A 24,745-nucleotide genomic window follows, 5' to 3' on the forward strand; every position below is an offset into this window, starting at 1 on the left:
GGGAGTTTGTATTTCTAACAAGCTCCCCGGTGATGCCGGTGCAGCTGGTCTGAGAACCACAATGCGAGCCACGCTGGTCTAACCCTCCAGCCTCACTCTGCATTAATGAAGGAGTCTCCAAACATGCACAGGTGCAACAGCCTGGCAAGGCGACGGATCCTGGCAGCGAGGTCTCCCTTTCCTGTAAAGCCGGGCTGAAGCTGGGAATCAACAGTAGACTTGCTCAGGGCAGTTCAGTGAGATGTCACCTAACACCCTGTCCCATGCTCTGTCCTTTGTGTCTCCAAATCTGTTTTCTCATTTCCGCATTAGTAAAATGAGGAGGTCACCATAAATGAATGGGCCTCAATCCTGCTGCCCATAGAATCACCAAATAAATACCTCTAATTCTGTTGTTTATACTACATCCTGCTTAGAGATTCCAATATAACTGGTCTGGGACAGGGCCCAGGGGTCAGCATTGTAGTAGCCGTACAGGTAATTCTAGGATAGAGCTTGGTGGAAAACCACCGAGCCTCACTTCCAAATGGGAGTCTGTGTTCAAACCCCACCCCAATGGAATCCCACCTTGTCTGTTTCTCCACCCTCTGACTAGCCAGCCCTCAAGTCTCACTTGACCCCTTGCCCTGACCCTTCACTTCCTTCTCTCCATGCACGTTGTATTCTGGTTACTATGTGGCACAAAGTCACTTCACACCTCATTAACTTCCTCTGCTTAATTAGGTGGAGGACAGGTCCCAAGCAACCGCAGAAGACGTGGACACTCACTGGTAAAATCATAAACAACAAAGTAGGAGCACTTCTAGAACCGTCAGAAATTGGTAACCGTGGAAGCAGAGAAGGTACCTATTCCGGGACAGTGGCTTTGGTGCCGAGCCACACAAGAGCTGGATGGAGCAGGACACATTTCACTTCAGACCGGCTCCCAGTCAGATTCTTCTAGGCTGGCCCAACCCTCTTTTGTTGTGATGCCTATAGATTTCATACATACTTTGTATTTTTAACAAAAAACTTGGATGAAAGGACTTGTCTATTTCCTAAATATTCTATTATCCTTTTTTTAAAAAAAAAAACAAACAAACAGAAAGGCCAAATGAACTAGAACACCAAGGTGGTGGAGTGGACGCATTGGCATTCCCATGCACTCCCACGGCAACCAGGCAGGAAGTGGAGGTGACCGTGGCGACTGTGCCCAGCAGGAACGCGAGGGTCGCTTTAGTTCTCTACCCCGCTGACCTTAGTGGGCACACATTTGTAATGTCCAAGTGCTAGGAGGGTATAACCTAACCTCACTTTAGTTTTGTTCCGACCCTTGGTAACTTGAACGAGAAGCCCTGGAACTCCTCTGCCTTCCTTTCTGGACTGCACAAGGAGCTTTAGGTTGGCTGGATCCTTTGCAGTTCAGTTGTCATTCTCAATAAGGTTTTTGTTGTTTGGGGTTTTTCCCCCAATAAAACGGCATTAGTGAAGGTGAGGGGCACTAGGAAGTTGAATAATTTAATTCTGCCATGTGTCTGGAGAGGACTCCCAGGCCGAGGACAGGCGCTTTTCCTGCTAATTAATTCTCCATGTCAGGCATCTGGAAACCCGCCTCTTCGGCCTCATCTGAGTTGGCTAATTAATTAAGCTGTGTTTGCAAACAGACATTTTCTCCTCCAGCACTTTTTCTCATCATCTGTTTCTTTAACCACAAGCTGATGACCCCATTTAATGGTAAACTACCTGGCCAATAATTCTGCTGTCCTACGGGCTGCAGAGGTCCCGTTTGGAGGCTGCCCAGCATTGTCTGCAAAGCCCAGGCTTGGGAGGGAGGCAGATGAGGATTTGAATCCAATTTAATCATTTATTAATTATGTGACCACAGGCAAATTCCCTCACATCTCAAAATGTCACTCCCTATTTTTTCCCTGCAAAACCTACTACTTAGCCCCATATCTGGCACATCGCCAGGATAAATGCCGCTAAATAAATACCTCTAAGCAACAGGTATTCTTTGCTGAATAGGGGTGCTTATGCCACCTGGCCTTTGTGCAGGGAGTAGATACTTTGATTTTCAAGATGCTTCCATATACATGATCACATCTGTCACTCATGAACCCCCATGAGGAATTTGGTAAATGTTGGTACCCTTGTAATTTATAGGCAGAGAGTCAGTCTCGTCGAGGCTAAGGGACATGTTCCCGTGACTGGTTAGTGGTTAGAGTCTTTACACTCCTGACTTACTACTCTTGTTTTGAGACCAGGTATTCCCCTGACCTCTAGCCAGTGATATAAAAACAGATTATAAATACTGGAAGAAAAAGAGTTACATAAAGTATCCCAAGAGCACCTTATAAAAGAAAGTAAGATACCACTGAGGCCAAAGGTGTTGAAATACCTATTAGAGAAACATTATTTGATACATGGAAACATGATGACAGAGTAACTTCTAGATTTCCCATTCTATAGCATCCTCCCTCACCATCCCACCAGCTTTAGTTAGCTCATTGATAAGTTGTTAGTAATTGTTGTAGTCCAAACTTATTAACTAATATCAGTACCATTAATACATTTGGACAATGTGATTGATGTACATTTGATTCTCCTATTTGCTCTGTGAGACTAGTAGTAGTAAAATATACATACATACTTACGTAAATATGTACACACATATCTTTCCACTTTGCTGATAAACGAAACTCAGATTCTCTGAGGTTAAGTGATTTGTCACAGTCTCAGGGCTTGTCAGCGTTAGGGTCGGGCCTGAAATCCTGAACCTCCCGCTCTGTTTAGCGCTGTTTCCACAGTACTACAATTAAGAAGGATTTACGTCAGCACTGTATTTATTTATATTAAAGAGCTCAAAATAACTTTGTGCTGTATTGTCTTTTAATTCTATCTCTGTTTGTCTTCTTGCTTCTTATCCTCTTTCTTGGTTTGGCCTGATATGTGTAGCCTTTTCCCAAAGTGGATATATTTTAGTTAAACTCTGCTATGTAGCAACCACTTTAAAACTTAGTGGCTTGAAAACACTATCATATTGTTACTAATTCTTTGGGTCAGCAATGTGAGTTGGGATAAGCTGGTAGTTCTTGGGTTGGTCTCACATGGGATCACTCATCTGCTATAGTCATTTGGTGGCTCAACCAAGAGTGCGTAATCCAAAATGGCCTCACTCCTGTGTCTTGCTATTGTAATTGGCTGTCAGTTGGGCCTCAGGTGCATGTTTGCTCATCCTCAAGGAGGGTAACCAAAGTTCCTTCAGAGTTCTCAGCAGCATTCCAAAACGCCAAGGTTATTTACAGTCATTCATCAAGTCTCCACATATGTCACATTTTTTGCTATCCTGTTGATCAGAGTGAAAAACAAGGCCAAACCCAGAGTCAGTGACTAGAGGGATTACACAAGCCTTTGATACTGGGATATATGATTCATTGGGTACCACTAATATAACCACTGTCAATGGATATAAAAATAATATCTGCCTTGTAAGACTGTTCTGATAATTAAATTTGATAATGTATGTACATTCCTTAGTATGATTCCTATACATAATAAATGCTCAATAAATATTAGCTATTATTATTAATAGAATCCTTATTATCTATTACTATCTGCCAAGAGCAGGTTCTCCTCTTGAAATCGTGTTTGCTCATTAATTTAACTAACATGTACTGAATGCTCACTCTGATACTATTCTCTATGATAAGCATTGAAGATACAAAAGAATAATATCCAATCCCTGCCCCTGAGGAACTCATAGTCTACTGGAGGAGACCAGACATATGAGCAATTAAACCTAGTGTATTATGGCAAGGTCAGTGATTGAGATATGAACAATGTACTTGGGGAGCATCAAAGAAGGAGACCTAACTCTTTAACCGAGCCTAGGGTGTGGTGAGGAGAGTCTTCTACAGGAGCTAAATCTGAAATGTTGAATAGGTGTCAACTCTCTCCAGGAGAGCAGGGATTTAAAGTAGGGAATTCCAGATAAGTAAAGGCATTCAGGGAGGAAACAGCATGGTGTGTTATCAGTTAAAGCCTAGGAATCATAGACAGATAAGACAAAAAGAAAGCAGAGGAAGAGAAAGGGAGAGAGAGAGAGAGAGAGAGAGAGAGAGAGAGAGATGGGGATTGAGGAAGAAGAGAGAGAGAAGGAAGAAGGGAGGGAGAAAGAAAGGAAAATGAAAAATGTGGGGAAATAATGTATGCTATTTCAGGTTAGATACTGTTCTGTAGGTGAATGAGAAGGCACTGAAAAGCTTTGAGTGGGTTGGAATGGGGTCAGATCTGTATTTTTAAGAGATCACTTTTGGATCCAAGTGGCAATGGACTGGAAAAAGATGAGATTGAAGGTGGGGAAACCAGTTTGTAGCAATTCAAATTCCAGGCGAGAAATAGAATATCTGAGAATGGAAGCCAGTGTGAGGTCCTTTCCTGCCATGTCTACCCTCCAAAGCTGGGGAAGTAAATTTCAGTCAGGAAAAAAAAAGAAATGACTTTATAATCTTAGTTTGGGATAAGATAGTTCAGGAGAATTTTGTACATACTTAACAGGTACGCTTGTCCACAACATTGGCCATTTCAGGCTAAGGAGAGATGGTAGAGGCAGGCAGTCTCAGAATGAGTGTTATTATAAGGATTTAGTGCTCCTTTGCAGGGCCTTGGTGAGGTGTGAGGAAACCATTCTATGGATTCTATGAGGTACCTTCTTGGACACACATCACATCTTTTATGATATTTTTCTTTTCTCTATGGTCTAGTCTTTTTAAATTATGATGTATTTTCAATGACTTTGACCTCTTCTCTTTGTGCTCAGTAATTTTTATGTGTCTTTTCAGTGTTTATGCCTTGTTTCTTTTCATATCTATCCACAGCCTTATGCCTCAGATTTTTTGGGTGACCACGCTTTCAACTATGCTGTTTTGTTGTCCCTGAAGCACATTCATAACCATCAGAGTTTACATTCAGATTTGTGGTCTGGAAAACACCATCATTATACTTATGCAATATGCTCCTTTTTCAGAATGTCTCTTACTACTTTCCGGGCCCTTGTGCCTGAGCACCCTACGGTGCTAAAAACAGCTCTCCACAATCCAACCTGATGAGGTCCTGCTCTAGTCCTGGCCACTTCTTTAGCTCCTGAAAATTTGCATGGGAACCTGATTTTGCTTGTTGGATTGGTTGATTTACTGAATGTGCAACAGTTGACATTTTTCTTAGTGTCCTGAGATATACTGGAGAAAGATGCTAGCCTAGTGTGTTTAAGATTTATAAATAGATTCCTGCACTTTTGTAGATAATCTTGTCTTTAAGCATATTGTATACACTTAAAATATACAGAAGGATCATGAGAAGGATGTGCTAAGACTCATCAGGAGGCAAAGGGCAGAGTGAGCTGAGCACAGTCCACTAGGCATTGTTTGAGGGGCAGTATGATCATCTCTCACTCCCAAGGGTCTTCCACGATGACTTGGTGCCCTCTAGATGGTGGCATTGCTTCCACTTCATGCCTTTCACTCTCCTGCTGCTCTGGACCCGTAGGACCTCTAGTGCTCTAGGAGGCCCAAGGCACTGTTCTTCTATGTCTCATCTAATATTTGAGGCAATAAGAGGAGTGGCAAAAAGCAAAGGCTCTGGTATCAGACTGTCTGGGTTCAAATCACTTGCTTGACCTGGGAAATGGGGAACTCTTACATAGGGATCTTACAGGAACCTTCTGGTTATGAGCCTTGATCTTGGGAAAGAATTTGTGAAGGGGCACAGGGGAGTAGAAAGAGAGCAGAAGGCATGGAAATGACTAGGAATCTGCCTATCTCTGGTGATTTCTTGGCACCTGATGTATTCACAGAATGTTGATGATAAAGTCCACCACAACCACTGCCGTTTACTCAGTGCTCACCATGTTCTGGCCATTTCATAAAGTGTTTTGTGTCCATTATTTTATTTAATTTTTACCAAAACTCCAAGATAATTATGATTATTATCTATTGTCATTTATAGGTGAGATAAAGAGTGCATTATGAGAACTGCTTTGATTATAAAGAACAGAAACCCAACTTGAACTAGCTTAAACAAAAGGCAAATTTCTTATAAAGATACTGGATTGTCCCACCAAAACACAGAATAGGAATGCAACTGAGCCTCTGGAATAGCCCCAAACCAGGACTTTGATGTTCATGTTTACCTTGCTCACTTTCATTTGTATATAATTTTCTTTAGCCACTAGCTTCATCCTTCCATCTCTCCACTGGCCAGTTTCCTCCATAGGGTACAAAACATGGCTGCCATAGCCTCTAAATTTTACACATTATAGCTTAAGCTACTGGGAGGAGACTGACTTAACATTCTTTTCAGTTATAAGGCTAAAAATTCCAGAAATTTGACCCAGCAGATTGGGAGCCTCACCCTTCCACCAGTCTGCTATAGGCGGGTCAAGGGATGGACTGGAAGCTGTGATAAAATGACAGCTTTGCAGGACCCATGGTTTGGAGTTGAGGAGGGGCAGTTCGCAAAAGAAGGAGAGATTGAGCTGAGGAAAGGGGCGGTGGACAGAGAGAGTAATTAGAACTGTCAGACGGAGGATGGCTGTTTGGTAGAAAAAAACAGCAGACATCTACAACACAGAATTTAAAAGGTTAGGTAGCTTGTCCAGAGTCACACACAACCACAACCAGAATTCAAATTAGGCTTTTCAGACTTTAAAGCCAATGCAATTCAATATGACAAATTAGAATAAAGTAGTGGAGTGAATGAATGAACATATACATACATGCATACATATATGCATGCATGCACACATTCATCATGCATGCATAAATATCAGTGAAGACCTTGCCAGTCCAGCACTCATATTCAAGAAGTCACATTCAGGATGTTCAGATATTGGTCACTTTGTCTATACCCCAACAACTTATCATTTGAGGATGAAGGTGGAGAGTAGTGAGAAGGTAACCTGATGATGATCAGTGTCAGTGACCAAAGCCTGTGGCCCAGTTCCCCAAAGCAAGTTATAATAACACCCCTAGGGCCCGCCCACGTCCATTAGTCAGTTGGTCAGCATCCCTGCTGAACTGTGTTCCGGAACAACCTGAAGCCTTGGGCATGTTGCACACATGTCTATGGCCCTGTAATATAAGAAGAAGTGGATTCAGAGCAAGTTTGAGAGGTTTCTGCCTGCACCCTGCATGTCCCAAGAGACGGTTCAGGACTGAGTTTTGGTGTTTGGGGAGAGGTGTCCTTTTTGGAAGCAGGTAGCTCAGAGAAGAAAGTTGAGCTCAGCTCTCAGGAATTGAGCTCCTCTAAATCCCAAAATGGGACTCTGAGTATTTCTGTCCCAGGATGGGACTTGGGGCTTGGGAGGTTTCCAACCCTTGAAGAAAAGCATTAAGGTGAGGGTGGGAGGCCAGAGGACAGGCACAGCCTTTTCTCTCTCAGATCATAGTAAGGTAAGGAATAAAGAGGTCAGAAATATTCTCCTAACAACATGGCCTGGGAGAAGACATGAGCTTTTAGAGGCAAAGAGATCAGAGATAAATTCTGGCTCTTCAGGGAGCATGAGTTTTATTTGTCTGTATTGTGCGCACACCAATATCTCCCTTTTGGGAAGTTAGTGGCACGTACTTCAATGTGACAGACCTGGCCAAAGACCTAGCTCACCACAGCTCCAGTTACTTTAAGATGATCAAATCTCTCTTCATGGTGTTATCTGACATGACCGCAATGGGTCTCCGGTGCCGAGGGAGTCAGCCCCTTCCATTCCGGTACCAGAGTCTCCTCCAGCTCACCACTTTCCCATCCCTTCACCCTGCAGAGCTGGGGACGTGGAGGGAGAAACAAGTGGAGAGTAGGGACTACTCAGAGGGCATGGCCAGCAGCAGCAATGGGAGGCTCTCTGGGAGAAGCAGGGGTCAGCCAGGAATAGCAGCTGAGGCCTGAGATGACTATCAGTGTCTTATTGTCCCTGGGAGAGCAACACAGGCTCCAGGCAAGAATGGGTGGATGGGCCTCCCTTCAGCATGTGTGCTCAGAGTGGTCAGTCCCCAGCTTAATAAGTGCTGAAGCAGTAATAGGCCAAGGAAGTCATGAATCATATTTGAATATAGAATTCATTTTCCAGTGTCACCAAGTATGCAAATAATTAAGAGAAGGAGCAACCGGCTGCGCCAGTGGCCTTGGTAGCTACTCAGTGCACCAGACAGCACCTTGCACTCAGAGCGACCCACACAAAATGGAGTTATGTCCAGGGCCGCAGGGACCCAGACAGCTGAAGGGACAGAATGAAAAGAGGCAGGAGGGGAGGCAGACTGCACCTCCTCTGGCCTTTTCTTGAAAGAACATTCCAGAGCTGTCTAGTGGACACATGGAGGGTATGATGTATTTTTCTTTCCAGTGACATCAGTCAATAATTACTGAGAACACCCTTGTTCAAACCCAGCTAAGGGATAGTCCCTGCCTTTGAGTGCTTAAAGACATTCAGAGATGGGATTTGTACATCTGACTACAGCTAACATTTAGTATGATAGCCAAAGAGAACAGTTGATGCACCAAATTATTACAGAAGAACAAGTAGAACTTCTTCTCTGCTAGCAGTGACCAGGGACATCATCGTGGAAGTGATGAGGCTGGGACAGAACTGAAAAGCATGCAGAACATTTGGGAAATTTGGAAGGACTGGCACAGGGTGGGGACTGTACACACAGGAAGCAGAGCTGCGCATCTGTTGCGCATGGTGGAGAAACAGCTCAGTGCATAAGTGGGAACAAGAGCACTCTGAGAGTGGGGTAGATCTTTGCAGAAGCATGGTGGGAAACCAAGCATTCTAGACCTACATAATGAAAACTACAAAGCATTGTTAAAGGAAATAAAAAAAGACACAATGAAATGGAAAAATATTCCTTGTTCTTAGATAGGAAGAATAAATATAATCACAATGGCCATATTACCCAAAGCAATATACAAATTTAATGCAATTCCCATCAGAATTCCAATGTCGGCCCTGGCCAGTTGGCTCAGCTGTAGAGCATCGGCCTAGCGTGCGGAGGACCCGGGTTCGATTCCTGGCCAGGGCACACAGGAGAAGCGCCCATTTGCTTCTCCACCCCTCCGCCGCGCTTTCCTCTCTGTCTCTCTCTTCCCCTCCCGCAGCCAAGGCTCCATTGGAGCAAAGATGGCCCGGGCGCTGGGGATGGCTCTGTGGCCTCTGCCTCAGGCGCTAGAGTGGCTCTGGTCGCAACATGGCGACGCCCAGGATGGGCAGAGCATCGCCCCCTGGTGGGCAGAGCATCGCCCCTGGTGGGCGTGCCGGGTGGATCCCGGTCGGGCGCATGCGGGAGTCTGTCTGACTGTCTCTCCCTGTTTCCAGCTTCAGAAAAATTAAAAAAAAAAAAAAAAAAAAAAAAGAATTCCAATGTCGTTTTTTAAAGAAATGGAACAAAAAATTATCAGGTTTATATGGAAGCATAAAAAACCCCGAATAGCCAAAGTAATCCAAAGGGGGGAAAAAAAAAAGCTGGGGGCATTACAATACCTGACTTCAAATTATGTTATAGAGCCATGATAATCAAAACAGCATGGTACCGGCAGAGAAATAGACACTCAGACCAAAGGAACAGAACAGAGAGCCCAGAAATAAAACCACATATATATGATCAAATCATCTTTGATAGAGGAGCCAAAAACACACAATGAAGAGAAAAAAGCCTCTTCAATAAATGGTGCTGGGAAAACTGGAAAGCCACATGCAAAAGAATGAAACTCAACTACAGTTTGTCCTCTTGTACCAAAATTAATTCAAAATAGATCAAAGACCTAAATATAAGATCTGAAACAATAAATTACATAGAAGAAGACATAGGTACTAAACTCATGGACTTTGGCCATAAAGAACATTTTATGAATTTGACTCCAAAGGCAAGAGACGTGAAGGCAAAGATAAATGAATGGGACCACATCAGACTAAGAAGCTTTTGCACAGCAAGAGAAACTGACAACAAAACAAACAGCCAACTAAATGGGAGATGATATTTTCAAACAACAGCTCAGATAAGGGCCTAATATCCAAAATATACAAAGAACTCATAAAACTTAACAACAACGAGTAAACAATCCAATAAAAAATGGGAAGAGGACATGGACAGACGCTTCTCCCAGGAGGAAATACAAATGGCCAGTAGACATATGAAAAGATGCTCATCTTCACCAGCTATTAGAGAAATGCAAATCAAAATTACAATGAGATACCACGTCACACCTGTTAGATTAGCTCGTATCCACAAGTCAGGTAATAACAAGCGTTGGAGAGGCTGTGGAGAAAAAGGAGCCCTCATCCACTATTGGTGGGAATGTAAAGTAGTACAACCACTATGAAAGAAAGTATGGTGGTTCCTCAAAAAATTAAAAGTAGAACTACCATATGACCCAGCAATCCCTCTACTGGGAATATACCCCCAAAACTTAAAAACACTGGTACATAAAGACACATGCAGCCCCATGTTCATCGCAGCATTGTTCACAGTGGTTAAGACATGGAAACAACCAAAAAGCCCTTCAATAGATGACTGGATAAAGAAAACGTGGTACATATATACTATGGAATACTACTCAGCCATAAGAAATGATGAGATAGGATCATTTATGACAATATGTTTGAACCTTGATAACATTATACTGAGTGAAATAAGTAAATCAGAAAAAACTAAGAACTGTATGATTCCATACATAGGTGGAACACAAAATTGAGACTCATGGACATAGATAAGAGTGCAGTGGTTACTAGGGGGAGGGGAAGGGAGGAGAGGGGGGTGGGGAGAAGAAAGGGGCATATAGAAAACCAAATAAAAGGTGATGGAGGACAATTGGACTTTGGATGATGGGTATACAACATAACCAAATGTCAAAATGATCTTGAGATGTTCTCTCTAAATCTATGTACTCTAGTTGATCAATGTCATCCCATTAAAATTAATTGTCTAAATAAAATTATAAATTTTTTTAAAAATTAGAAAAGAAACCAAGCATTCTATATTAAAAGATATATTTTACTTCATAAGGGAAAAAAAAGTAAAAGTAAAATTTGTGCATAAAAGACACCAAAAATAGCCAGGAGACAAATCTCAGAGTGCAAACAATATTTTAGGCATATCTGACAGATACTGTATTACTATCATGCTACCCCAGGAGCTCCCTAGGAATAGATAATAAGGAAGACAACTCAGTAGAAAATGGGTGAGGGATGTAACTAGAGGGTAAAAGAGGAAGTCTAAATGGCTAACAGAGGTGCACAGATGCTCCTGCCCACTGCCCGTCAAAGAGAGCAGATAGGTACCTTATTTTATTCCTCAGATTGGCTAAAGTTTAATAGTGATAAATACCTTGTGCTGGTGAGGTGAATGTGAGCAAGGAGCCCTCTCGTGCTTTGCTGATAGGAATTTCAGTCACTGTACATCTTTAGTAAACATCAAGAACATTCAAAGACATAAGTGTCTTTCTATTCTGCTTTTTAATTGATAGGAATTGATGCTTTGGAAATACCAAAGATATGTATTATGTGTTTTGGTTAATTATCTTTGGAAATATTGTAAATATTTATCAATAGGAATAGGACTGATTAAATTGAGGCACATTCATTATTATGGATTATGATGCAACTATTAAAGGTAGTTAGACCTGCCATCTTGTTGAATTGGAAGAAAGCCCATAATGTAACACTGAAGTGGGAAAGCAAGTTGTAGAGATGTGTTTATTATGATCTGATTTTGGAAAAGCATACATATCCATACACACTTATACATCTCCCCTTTTTCATACATGTGCATATGTATTTTGTATGAATACAGAGAATTGATAACCATAAAGGGTTGTGGGGTGGGGATGGATATGGAACAATAAAGATTGAAAAAGATCAAGGACTAGCAGGCACCGAACCTTTCGAAGTCCTCCGAGATGCGCTGTGCAGCTCTGGGGGAGGAGAGATGGGAGCGCCCCCCTACCCTTGGGTTTCAGCTCAGTTAGGAGCCTCAGAGCTCCCAGGGCCAGGAAGGCTACTGCCTGGTGTGGTGCCGCTGGGGGAAGGGGTGGGAGGAGGGTTCCGGCTGCCTTGCAGAGACCCCGCCTGTCCTTTCCATTTGCCCAGGGAAATTACATGTAGTTTTAAATGTTGCATTTTAAAAGTCAGATGGAGGCTTAAAATAAGCACAAGTGTTTAGCATTCAGTCCAGATGTCATCTCAAGTGAGAAACAAAAATGCTTTGAGTTTTGAAAAATAACCTTTGATGTCTAAAGAGGCTCTAATAAGTGCTTTTGTTCCAGAATCTTAAAAAATGACTTTCTGGGAAGATGCGAGAGGCAGCCTGGGGACACCGACGTCCTTTGCTCTCTGTGAAAGGACTGCAGCAGCTTTCACAGTAGCCCTGCCCTGCCAGGTCCCCTCTCTCCTCTCCACGATGAGCTATGCACAGAAGGAACGGACAAACACAGGGGCCTTCAGAAGGCATACTGCCCCTGTGGTCGTTCTTATGGGTGGCCTTGTCCGGGTGCTAATCGGCGCCAATTTTACTTCTGGTAATGGAGGAAATCAGTTAGAAGGAAGACTTTTGAAGTCTAAATCTCCACAGATTAGTTCTCCAGAATTCTCATAAGAGAAGGCTCGCAGAACAATGTGCTGTTGAGGTAGACTTCCTTCTGAGGAGAAATTCCCGGCTGAACAGGTGTGCTGCTTGTACTGAGAGAACCAAACCAGAAACCCTAAAATGACTCCATGTTTTCCTGAGAAAACTAATCAGAGATATTATTTTCTCTTGAGAAAGATGATTTCAGTCCTCAAGAGATCTTTCTCAATGTTAGTATGGCTGAGAACTGCATTTTTTATAGACAGATGTTAAATGTGCTGTGGTAATGGTGTTTGTTTAGTGCTTATTTCTAAGGAATTCAGAGCACTCAACAGCCATTTTCTTCATTATTTCTTAAGGTCTTTCTTTCTCGTGATCATATTTTAATTGTGACTATAACTTCATTCAGTTTTTCTCACTGGGTTTGCTCTGCAAGATCTCCCGATAACCTTGTTTCCTGCTGCTTCCTGCATTTCCGGTACTGTGTCCTCACACCCGCTCAGACGTCCTAGAAAATAATTCCAAATTTTTTCTATCAGTGTCTCAAGCTTTTCTTTCTCTATTTACACTTTTTCATCACTCTTAAAATGTTCCCATCTATTATATTTTCACTGTATTTCCTTCCCCTTAAAAAAAGAATTGTTTAAAACCTACCTTATTCTTCTACACAAATAGTCCCTATTTTATTTAATTTTAGTTGCTCACATATTTAACTGTCTGGCCCCATAAAAAAGTTGAGATAACTAATTTGAGGTAGCTAAACATATTCTTTAACAAGAGCACTGTGTATTGGCATTGTGAATGTAATATTTGTAACAGCTTCTTTGCCAAAACTGTTTCTCCTCCTAATCCTGAAGGAGTTTGTTAACTGGCCTTCTCACTGCAATAATCCATAAAGAAACAACAACAAAGAATCATGACTTATGACACCCTAATCTTTTGTGTAAACAAACAGATCCTTCCTTCCTTTCTTCATAATTAACCACTAAGAACACCTTTCCTTTTACAGGGCTCTAATCAGCCGGGAGTCCTAAAGAGATCCTGCAATCATGAGAGTGTGTGGAAGACACTTTAGAAACCACTCCCCTATTTACAGATATAGAAACAGAGGTTCAGAGAATGTTAGAAATGTGTCTGTGGTTGCAAAAACACTTAGGGGCATGTATAGAACTTATTTTAGGAGACAAGAAACCTGGAAGTTAAAAAGTCACTCAATAAAGTAGTAGATAGCATGAGATAATGAATGATTTGATTATTCTGGGGTAGAGGTGAGCTGGTGAATGTTTATCAGCTGGAAGCAGGGTGGAGATGGGAAGCCCTGCTTTGTTCTATTTGCCAATTTCATGGTGCCCAGGGCCAATTCCAAGCTACCAACTCAACATCAACAATTTGGGAAGAGATGAGTAAAATCCAGTTGGCTCTTGAAAGTGATAGAGATTGTCCGGGTGGAGTAATCAGGCCTTTAAGCAGGAGGAGAACTGAGCTAGACTATTTCAACCCACTCATCGTACCCTTCAGCTGTGATGGACTGTCCTTGGCCTTTTCATCCAGCAGCTGTGGGACTGCAAATTTGCTCTTGCCGTCACCTCAGTGGATAAAGTCTCCTTTACCTGATGAACTGTCACTTACATTTCAAGGCCCAGCTCAAAGATAAGGATCTTTGTCAAGCTTATATCTGACCCTTTCAGATAATCACTTCTACTCTGAATCCCATACTAGTTTATATATACCTTTTATTAGGGTAAATACCAAAGCCTAACTGATATTATTGCAAATAGATAGTGTCTTTCCCCCATGGAGGACAGCGATGGTGTCTTACTCTTTCATTGAGAGAAGTAATACTATATGGTGGATAGGAGCCCATACTCTGGAGCCAGACTGTTCAGCTTCAAATCCTGTCACTGCACTCACTCAACTTGAGACTGTGAGCAAGTCATCAAACTCCTCTGTTCCCATCTGTAAAATGAGAAGTTGAACAGTAATCATCTCACAAGTTTGCTGGGATGCTTAATAAGATTACTAGATGCATTCAGGGATAGCAAATAGTAAGCCCTCAATTAATGTTACCTGGTATTGTTGTCTCTGACACAGAATTTGTGTGCAGCTGTCAGTTAAATTGCATTAAAGTAAATCAAGGATATGATTTATCTAGCTTGACAGGAAGTTGGGAAAAACGTGTGCTAGATGGGACTGTGTGAACAGATTATTGTTGGGGAAATGAGGATGACATAGTAAGGAAGAATCTGTTGATCACAGAACTGGAGGATCAGAACCGAGTTCTCCACAGAGCAAAGTGGATCATCTATGCCCTTCCCTCATCCCATGTGCTTGACACTGAAAATCTATAAATATACCATTTGTTATTGTAATAGCTTGTATAGTCTGCTGCAAATTTCAGTATCTCCTTTTCAGTACTGGGCAGTTGCTTTTTAAAAATCTAAATGCTAGACTTTAAGTATAAATACTGATAAGTTTCGTTCCATTTGGTTCACTCCATTATACCAATTAATTCACATCATTTCCAACTGTGATTCTTCAGTGTATTGTATCTTCTATCCCGACTAGCTTTGTTTCCACAGTTTTATGATCACGACTTCTCTTTTGTTTTCTGAAGCACACTATACAGGCCACTTCGAAGAACAGAGTCCCCTGACATGTTACTGCAGACCTCTTTCAATGATGGCATTGAATCCTTTAAAAATCTCTTTTTTTAAAAATATGGATTTTATACTGCTTTCAGATCTAGCAAAGTATATAATAATTATATTATAGCTCATTTTATTCATAAGGGTGTCATGAAAAACTGCCAAAATGCTATGTCCACAGCATTTTTATTTCACAGCTGTAGAAAGTCTATCAGGAAAGAAAGTGCAGCCAGCTTGTTGAAACTTGTTCCTGACTAACCTATGTTAGCACCAGGAACAGCTTACTTTCCCAATGTGCACAAAGGCCTCAGCTTTCAAAATAGTGAAGCTGACTATATCAAGGTAGATTAGGCTCGACGCACAGACCTAGATGAGAAGTTTGGACACAATCCTAGGGTGATGTGAGGTTGTTCAAATTTCTGAGTACGTGTCAGACAATGGAGTGATGTTTGAAGAAGAGCCATCTGGCGGCAGTGTCACAGTGGACCCCGGGAGGAGCCTTGGGTGAGGTTTGACATTGCCCGCAATAGTCCAGAGTAGGCTGCCGAGCTACAGGGCTAGGCTGGTGCTGGCAATGATGGAAGATAAATGTGGATTTAAAAGAGAAACTCTAAAGGGACTGTAGCAGTGAAAAAAAAATAAATAAATAAAAATAAGTACTTTAGGACTTCCCAACCTTTTCAACATCTTTAAATATATAGAAAATAATGTCAGTTTGGCCACTGGGGTAGATACGGCTGCTTGGAGATGGAAATGAGACAACATCATGGGGTCTTCAGGGCAAGGTCTTCTCCTCCCCATGCTCCCCCCCCCCCCCCCAACCACAAGCAGAAGACAATATCTCCGCATGGCTGGGAAGCTATTTGGATGTTATCTGCTTTTTTTTTTCTTTTCTTTTCTTTTTTTTTTTTTTTTTTTTTTTTTTTTCATTTTTCTGAAGCTGGAAACAGGGAGAGACAGTCAGACAGACTCCCGCATGCACCCGACCGGGATCCACCCGGCACGCCCACCATGGGGCGACGCTCTGCCCACCAGGGGGCGATGCTTTGCCCCTCCGGGGGGGTCGCCATGTTGCAACCAGAGCCACTCTAGCGCCTGAGGCAGAGGCCACAGAGCCATCCCCAGCGCCCAGGCCATCTTTGCTCCAATGGAGCCTTAGCTGCGGGAGGGGAAGAGAGAGACAGAGAGGAAAGCGCTGCGGAGGGGTGGAGAAGCAAATGGGCGCTTCTCCTGTGTGCCCTGGCCGGGAATCGAACCTGGGTCCTCCGCACGCTAGGCCGACGCTCTACCGCTGAGCCAACCGGCCAGGGCCGTTATCTGCTTTTGAAATAAGTAGTCTTACCAATAAGAGGAAAAATAGACCTGCACCAAAGTGAGGGCCAAGAGTACAGAAGAGGCTGCACATGTACAAGAAAGCAGACATGTGGTTCTGTGCATAATTCTGGACACAGAAGGGAAACATGGCTTCCACACCTGGGAGAAAATGAGCTAGCATCAGGGTTAATTGCAATCAACATGGCCCAGGACAACAAGCCACTGCCTATATTATAGTGACACACTGAAACAGGCAGTGGGCAGTGGGCAGTGGCTAGGTAGGCCTAAGTGAGCCCAGAAGTAGGCAGAACCTGCTATACAAATTGAAGGGAGGTACGCACCATGCCTACAGAGGCACTAGGTAAGACCTAGGTGCAGACAAAAGTGGAAACCAAGGAGGGAATTTTGGTTTTGTATAAATATGGAAATCTAAGCTCATTAATCTACTGTGGCCGAAAATTTGTGAAGTTCTGCCCATTTTTTTGCTCCTTATTGACTTAATACATTTTATTAAGTTAATACATTAAGTAGTTTTATAGTCCTGGTGCCTTACCTGTGCTCCTAATTTGTATTGCTGCGTGGAGGAAATTATAGGCTGGGAAAATGCGGGCATTTGCAATCTGTAATTCCCTGTGATAATTGAAGATGTACAGTTATAGAAAATTAAAAGGTGTTCCCTCTTTCTTCAATAAACTTAATAACAGAGTAAGAACCAGAACTCACCAACAAAGTCATGCAGATTTTATTATAAAAACAGGAATGAATGGTTCTTAAAAGATAATAGAACCCACACATTTTTCCTGATGATTGGCCGCAGGGCCACCATAAGCATGATTCCAGGGGGCACCCGTCTTTCACATTGGAGTATGTGTGAATGGTGCTCCCTCAAGTTGGGGCGCAGAGGCTGTGTGGCCATAGCTGGCAGCGCACAGAGAGGCTTATGTGATTTATCCTGGTCCTTTCACCCAGACTAGCAGGTACACAGCTGCCTTGACCTGGGGCATCCGTCACCAGTCCAACTTCACTCCCTTCCCTAGCCAAGCTGGGTCAGTATTCTTTAATCCTGACTTATTATTTTATTCCAATTCAGATCTACCCAGTGCCCCACAGGGCTTCCCACTGGACCTCTGTTACAAGCCAAAGCACATCCTTCTGGCTCATTTGGTTCAGTCATTCTATTGACCTTTCCAAAGCTATTTGCTCTTCTCACTATCATGCTCCCTGTTTTAGTTAAGTAGTTAAGCAGCGAACGCTGGCATTCTCCCAGCACTTGGTGCAGGCTTCGGCTGGATCACTTACCACACAGCACTGTAAACATTTGTTTTCATCTCTGATTCCTTCACTCTGTGTAAAAGGCAGAATGATGCTTCTATGAGCCACAGGTCTTAGCAGGTACCTGGCATATATTAGGTCCTCTTGTAATGTTTGGTAAGTAGGCGAGTAAATTAATAGATCACCTTTTTTAGACTTGGACACAGTAGTCTCATTTTGAGCATATGGTTTAAACACGATTCTTTTCTCTAGGATGTACAATGCCTGCATCTGTTGGCCTTTGTTGAAATCCTCCTGGGTGAGGCTAGGAGAGGCTGCTCTGTCTCTGCCAATGGTCTCTGAGTCTTTTGTTTATCCCTGTGCAGGTAGGGAAGTGGAAGGACAAGTCCCTGCAGATGAAGTACTACGTGTGGCCCCGCATGTGTCCTGAGACAGAAGAGCAGGAGGACGACCACCTGAGCATTGTAACACTGGAGGAGGCTCCATTTGTTATTGTGGAAAGTGTGGACCCTCTGAGTGGAACCTGCATGAGGAACACAGTCCCCTGCCAAAAACGCATAGTCTCTGAGTACGGCACCTTCCCCAGTGGCTCCGGGTGGTATGGGATAGTCAGATTTGACCCAGCTGGTAGAACCTGGCTGCCCTGGGACCTGAAGCATAGAATGAATTGATCACCGTGTCTAATTTTCAGTTACTATTGAGTGATGGAATTTCTGGCAGCCCTATGATCTGACATCTGGTTTTTGTCCAGATCATGACCTGCGAGAATTTCTGCTAAGTACTGTATAATGTTTCTTTGGCCTTGCTTGGTCTCAGTTTCTAGGACCTCCAGCTTTGGGAGATTCAAATTTATATTGGTGTTGAAATAAGTTTTCTTAGGCAGGCATGTCCTGAAGTTTTGAGATTTAGAAACGTTTTAGAAGTCAGGAGAATGGCTCTCTTTGGTGAAAGTAGGAAGTGCCCGAAGGGGAGAATAAGGGGCCTCTGAGGTGGTGGAAGCTTTTCTGTGTCTAAATTTGGGTGCTGGTTAAATGGGTGGATTCAGTGTGTGAAAATTCATCCAACTGAGCCCTTAGGATATGCGCACCTTCCTGATGTATATTATACTTCAAAGGAGCATTAAAAATTGTGTGCGAAACCCTGGTCTACTGTGATGAGCTAATGAGAGAGAGAATTGCAATTCTGTGGTCTGATTTATTCCCTCACTTAGGTCTGATAGAAGTTGTGCTGAGCTGTGAATGGGGTTAGAGTTTTAATGGCAAACGGGAATATGTTGCTTCTTATATAAAGCATTGTATTTGGTTTTTGTTTCTTTAACCGCTTAGGAATAAAACTGATGAGGAGCCAGGTTACATCAAAAAATGTTGCAAGGGGTTCTGTATTGATATCCTGAAGAAAATATCCAAATCTGTGAAGTTCACCTATGATCTTTACCTGGTGACCAATGGCAAGCATGGAAAGAAGATCAATGGGACCTGGAATGGTATGATCGGAGAGGTAAGTGTCAGCAATTAAAGGCCTTTTCCATTTTGTAATTTATTTTGTTTCATTAGCATATCAAAAAACATTCATTTTCAAATCTTGAAAATTGTAAAATAATAAATAAAATATGCTGTTCCCACTTTATAGAGAAAACTTATGTAGAGCCGTGAGTTGTTTTCCTCATGGTGGTCCCTGGCCTTCCGGAATGGTCTAATCCGAGCATTGCGCCTCTCCCCCCAGGTGGTCATGAAGAGGGCCTACATGGCGGTAGGGTCACTGACCATCAATGAAGAACGGTCTGAAGTGGTCGACTTCTCAGTGCCCTTCATAGAGACTGGCATCAGTGTCATGGTGTCACGCAGCAACGGGACCGTCTCACCTTCTGCCTTCTTAGGTACGTGGTGTGCTTGCAGGTGTGAAGGGAACGGACCCAAGGACAGGTAGATGGAATGAAGTACATTGAAGGAGCACATAGCCAGGCTCTTCCAGCCAGGAGGTGGTTTGCTAGAAGCCTCGCTTCGCCAGAACTTCATTTTGGGTACTTCAAAATTGATTATTCCCCACTACGGAAACTGAAAAATACCCCCCACCACATAGGAAGACATGATACTTTATAAGAAACAGTGCTGGACTGGTAATCAGGGATCTTACTTTAGTCCGTTCCTGCTACTTACTCGTCATTTGACTTGAGCAAATTTGCTTTCTCCTGGTCTCGGTTTCCTCAGCCATAGGAGAAGACATTTCAGCTCATCTCTGAGGCAGCTTCCGTCTTTAATAATTTCTAGTTGTGTGTATCACTGAAGTAACTATGACTTTAAATTTTCTTCAAGAATTGAGATCAGTGCTACCTAAAAAGGTTTACTGTTTTTACCTGAGTTTTCTGAGGTTTGTCAGATAAAGTGGATCTAATTCTTCTCCCCGGCCCACCCCATCCTCCCCACACCATTCAGTACTCCCCACCCCACTCCACCCTCACCACGCCATTCTGTGCCTCCCCCACCCACTCTGCCCTCCCCTTGTCTTCACTATTTCCGGTCCCACTCCACCCTCCCCACACCATTCAGTGCCCCCTGTCCTGCTCTGCCCTCCCCACACCATTCAGCACTCTCCATGCCACTCTGCCCTCCCCACACCATTCACTACTTCCTACTCTCCAATATTACTCAGGTGTCAGAAGCATTAGACATGACATGACTGGGTTTGATAAGACCAGGATTTCAATTAGGGGAGACCTTTTCTAAGCTCATACCCCATATTTTTTGCAGGGGGCATGAGATCAAGGGGTTGGAAAATGAAATGTCATCTTAAAAACAGAACACTTGGCTAGGAGACAAAGAAGTCTGATTTGGACATAAACAAGCTGTAAGCCCTTGGACAAGTCACAATCTGTCCAAAGGACATCAGCTACCTATTGCATGAGGATAATAGACAGTGACTAACATTTCTTTAAGCTCTATCCAGGCAGGAAGGGAAGTTATTCAATTAATGCACTACAAAGTGGTGTTAGAGATTCCATAGAATTTTTCTGTAAATTACTTAAGTTTAAGTTTCTCAGCCAACCTTATTACCTGCAATGAAGCAAATTCTGGCTCTGCCAGTTTTATATGGAATGTTATTAGATGGCACATACTCTAATGCATTAATCCTCATAGCAGTTTTATATATTTTATTTGCTTTTACTTTTACAAAGATAATTGGAACATTACGATATATAAACAAAGCTACATTCTAATTCTGACCCTGTCAGGATAGAACTAACCTTAGCTTCTGAACAGGAAGAACCAGTGATACATTGGGATAGCCTTAGAATGACGTAGAAATGCCAGGCAGGTACATGTGTGTGCAGGGGTGGGGGGGGCAGTAGTTCATTCCAGGGGTGAGAGAAACCAATATTTATTGGACACCTACTATGTGATGTGCGAGGCATTATTGTACAAACACTGACTATATTATCTCAGGGATGCTCTCATTATACCCATTTTATGGCAGAACTGAATCTCAGGTTAAGCAATTTCCCAACAGTCTCTCAGCTATTAATGAGCAGATCCAGGATTAAAACCTAGACATGGCTGCCTGCAGAGCCTGTGTTCCAATACACAAGTGGGCATTTCAGAGCTCTGAAATGTGGTGGTCAGAGACTAAGATGTGAGATAATACACAGGCAAAGCACAGATTTTTGCCTTCAGTAGACAGCACTTTATAATGTAGCCCTGCCACTTTCTGAGTATGAACTTGGAAAGGACCTTGACCTCTGAGTCTTAGTTTACTGCTCTGTAAAATAAATATGGTAATCCTATAACAAAAGAACCATTACATGGATTTTTTGTATAAAATATGTGGGGAAAGCACTTCCTAAATTGTAATGACCCAAACAAATATGGGGTGTTTCTTTGTACACAGAAAGTTTCCCTAGGCTTAATGGGGAGAAAGAAAGCATAGAGAAAACACTTTTACTCAGCTATTCTCTAATCTTAAAGAAAAGTGAAATCAGGGTAGGACTGCAATCAATTAGAGCCAATGGGGAGAAGTGTTCTCCACTCCACTACATAGAGGCTTGAATTGGACTGTCTACCCTCACCTCTCTGGCTGCCACCGAAAGGTCTGGCATTTCACAGTTGGCATACATCTTATTAAAGTCCCTTTGAACTAGATTAAGTGACCAGGCTTTAATAATTCCCTTGGGAGTTTACAAGTTTCAAGTAAGGAAATATTTTCTGATTTCCAGCCACTTCCCCCCCTTTTCCAACTTCATCTTTATTAATGATTTGGAAGGTGGAGAAAGCAGCATATTAATTCACTTAGTTATGAGTTTATAATGTCATGTGACAGCTAAAATGCCTGAACTATTTTGGGACACAGTTGAGGGAGCATTGTATTGTGGGACAAAATAGCGACTGTCCATTTTTATAGGCCCTCAGAGAGATGGCTCCTGGAATATAGGGTTCAATTTCTGGACACCTCTAAGCCAGAGAGATTTAGATCAACTGGAAGGAAGTTAGCAAACATGATTAAAGAAATTAAAGAAAGCATTGTAGAACATTATCGCTCTCTTGCCTGATCTTGTCGCATCAACCGTGTGACCTGATGATAGGAACTCGCTTATAGCAGTTTGGTTAATTATAGCCAAAGCATATTTCTTTGTCATCTGCTAAATTACCCTGTTGCGGATACTGATATTCAATGTGGATGTATTTCTTTTAACTCTGACTTATGTTCTCATACTCTAATGATGTCTTATAAAATATATACATCAAAGTGGGTCAAAAAAAGTAGATCTAGGCTAGAAAGTTTAAGAGACGTGAGGGAAGGGAGCCAGCTATTCATTGTACATAATTATCACAGAGCCAATTCAAACCTGAAATAGTAACTAAGTCTGTTGAGAATGAATTTGGCTGTAAGGCTCGGAAGCTTTGGTGAAAACTCTTCTAGGTCTCCACTGGGTCATGTGGCCATGTAGACAGAACCATAAACCAGGACGTGGTCCAGTATGATCCGTTTACTCCATAGCTAGTACTTCTTCCAGTCGTACCATTTATCAAAAGACCCAGCTACTGGTCCAAAGGTAGACACCATCTCTACAATATAAAAAATTCACAGGCAAGAGGCTGTCCTTTTCATGTGTTTGAAAGAAAACAAGTCTTGACATGCATCAGGGAAGTGGAGTGGCTCAGACACAGCCTCTCACTCCTGCCTAGCCCATGTCCTGGTTGTCTGAAAGGATGTGCACATCTGTAGTTTGTTTCCAAAAAAATCCATGTTGCATGAGTGAATAAACATGTAAATTAATTAGAATCTCTTTTTTTCTCTCATTTAACCCTCAGCACTAATTTGTTTTCCTTCCCCAGAGCCCTTCAGTGCTGACGTCTGGGTCATGATGTTTGTGATGCTGCTCATTGTCTCCGCTGTGGCTGTCTTTGTCTTTGAATACTTCAGCCCCGTGGGTTATAACAGGTGCCTCGCTGATGGAAGAGGTAAGGCCATTGCAACCATTGCACTTCTGCATTTTTCTCGCTCTCAGTTTTGAATCTCTGTACCTTCCATTACCTTAACTTATCCATTTCTGAAAATGACTCCTCAGCCTTCTTTGTCACCAGCTTGATGGCTCATTAGAGATACCCCAAATGAGATGTTTGTTTAAATCTATATGTCCCCTCCCTGGCTCAAGCCTCACCTCAAGTCCAGTTTAACTGTGGGGAAAATGAGATGAAAGCTGGCAGGAGCTACATGTCACATGTCCATAGAAGAGGAAACTACTTCCATATCCTTATGCTAAGAGCAGTCCATGTGATCAAGTGGACTAACAAGACAGACTACACCCATATATTAAGAATAAAGAGAAGGAGACTTGACTTGGGGTGATGAACACACAATATAATATAGAGATGCTGTATTATAGAATTGTACACCTGGAACCTATATTATTTTATTAACCAATGCCACCCCAATAAATTCAGTACAAAATATTTTTTAAAAAGAATAAGGAAAAATAGACTGTATAGGAGGGTAGTTGTAGCTGAAAGAGCCCTCTGTAGCCAATGGATCACCACGGTGAGATACAGTTTCTCCAAAGCATGCGTCTTGCTCTAGTCCCTCTGCCAGAGAGACTAGGAATCGGACATTTGAAATACAATGGCCAGAAGATAACAGTTTTCAGCCACAGCTACTACTGGGGGCAGTCCAAGTCCCTGGTTCTGTAAGTCCAGAGATGTGAGGGCTGCCCATGTGCTTGAAGCAATTATGGGACTTCACAGAAAGTTTACTAGCTTTATGAAGAGGGCCATGGGATCCTTATAAACAGCTCTTCTAACACTTTCTAAAGAATTCCAGGGTTAGAAAGTATTACACCTTTTCTGAGTCTTCTCCCATCCATAATGTGAGGTTTATCCTGGAATTATTCCTTCAAGATGAAAGATTCTTGGATTCTTTTTTATTAATTAATTAATTTATTTATTTATTTGACAGAGACAGAGAGAGAGAGTCAGAGGGAGGGACAGACAGGGAGAGAGATGAGAAGCATCAATACTTCTTTGCAGCTTCTCAGTTGTTCAGATTCTTGAATTCTTAACCTTGGCAACATGTAAGAATTATCCATAGGACACTTAAAAAACAAAGGTACACAGACCTCATTTTGTATATTCTGATTCACTAAGTTCAGAGAGGGCCTTAGAGCATTGTATGTTTCAAAATAGTGATTCAGTACCTTGCTTGCATATTAGAATAGCAACCCTCCCCACTACCACACACCAATTTAATAAGACCCTCTAGAAGTAGGTACCAGGCTGCTGTATTTTATAAAAGCTCCCCTAGTGCTTCTGTTGACTTCACAGCCCATGTGTGAACCACCCCTGCACTGAAGTAGTTCCAGGTGCCCATGTACCTTCTTATTTGGTGTGTGAATTCTAGGTAGATGTTTGGATTCTCCTCAATATGATATAGTCGAGGCTT

The 24,745-nt window shown here is 42.4% G+C and overlaps 1 protein-coding gene across 2 annotated transcripts in view; it reads left to right on the top strand.

Moving 5' to 3' along the window:
* GRIN2B (glutamate ionotropic receptor NMDA type subunit 2B) overlaps positions 1-24,745 on the top strand; it is a 442,385-nt gene that overhangs the window by 368,541 nt on the left and 49,099 nt on the right. For both annotated transcript variants that reach the window (XM_066355404.1, XM_066355413.1), the window contains 4 exons: positions 18,184-18,386; positions 19,144-19,315; positions 19,541-19,694; positions 23,146-23,271. In XM_066355404.1, coding sequence (XP_066211501.1) covers positions 18,184-18,386; positions 19,144-19,315; positions 19,541-19,694; positions 23,146-23,271 — 655 coding nt within the window. The remainder of the gene's footprint in view (positions 1-18,183; positions 18,387-19,143; positions 19,316-19,540; positions 19,695-23,145; positions 23,272-24,745) is intronic.

The sequence above is a fragment of the Saccopteryx leptura genome, chromosome 1, assembly GCF_036850995.1.
Source record: "Saccopteryx leptura isolate mSacLep1 chromosome 1, mSacLep1_pri_phased_curated, whole genome shotgun sequence".
Classification (NCBI taxonomy): Eukaryota; Metazoa; Chordata; class Mammalia; order Chiroptera; family Emballonuridae; genus Saccopteryx; species Saccopteryx leptura.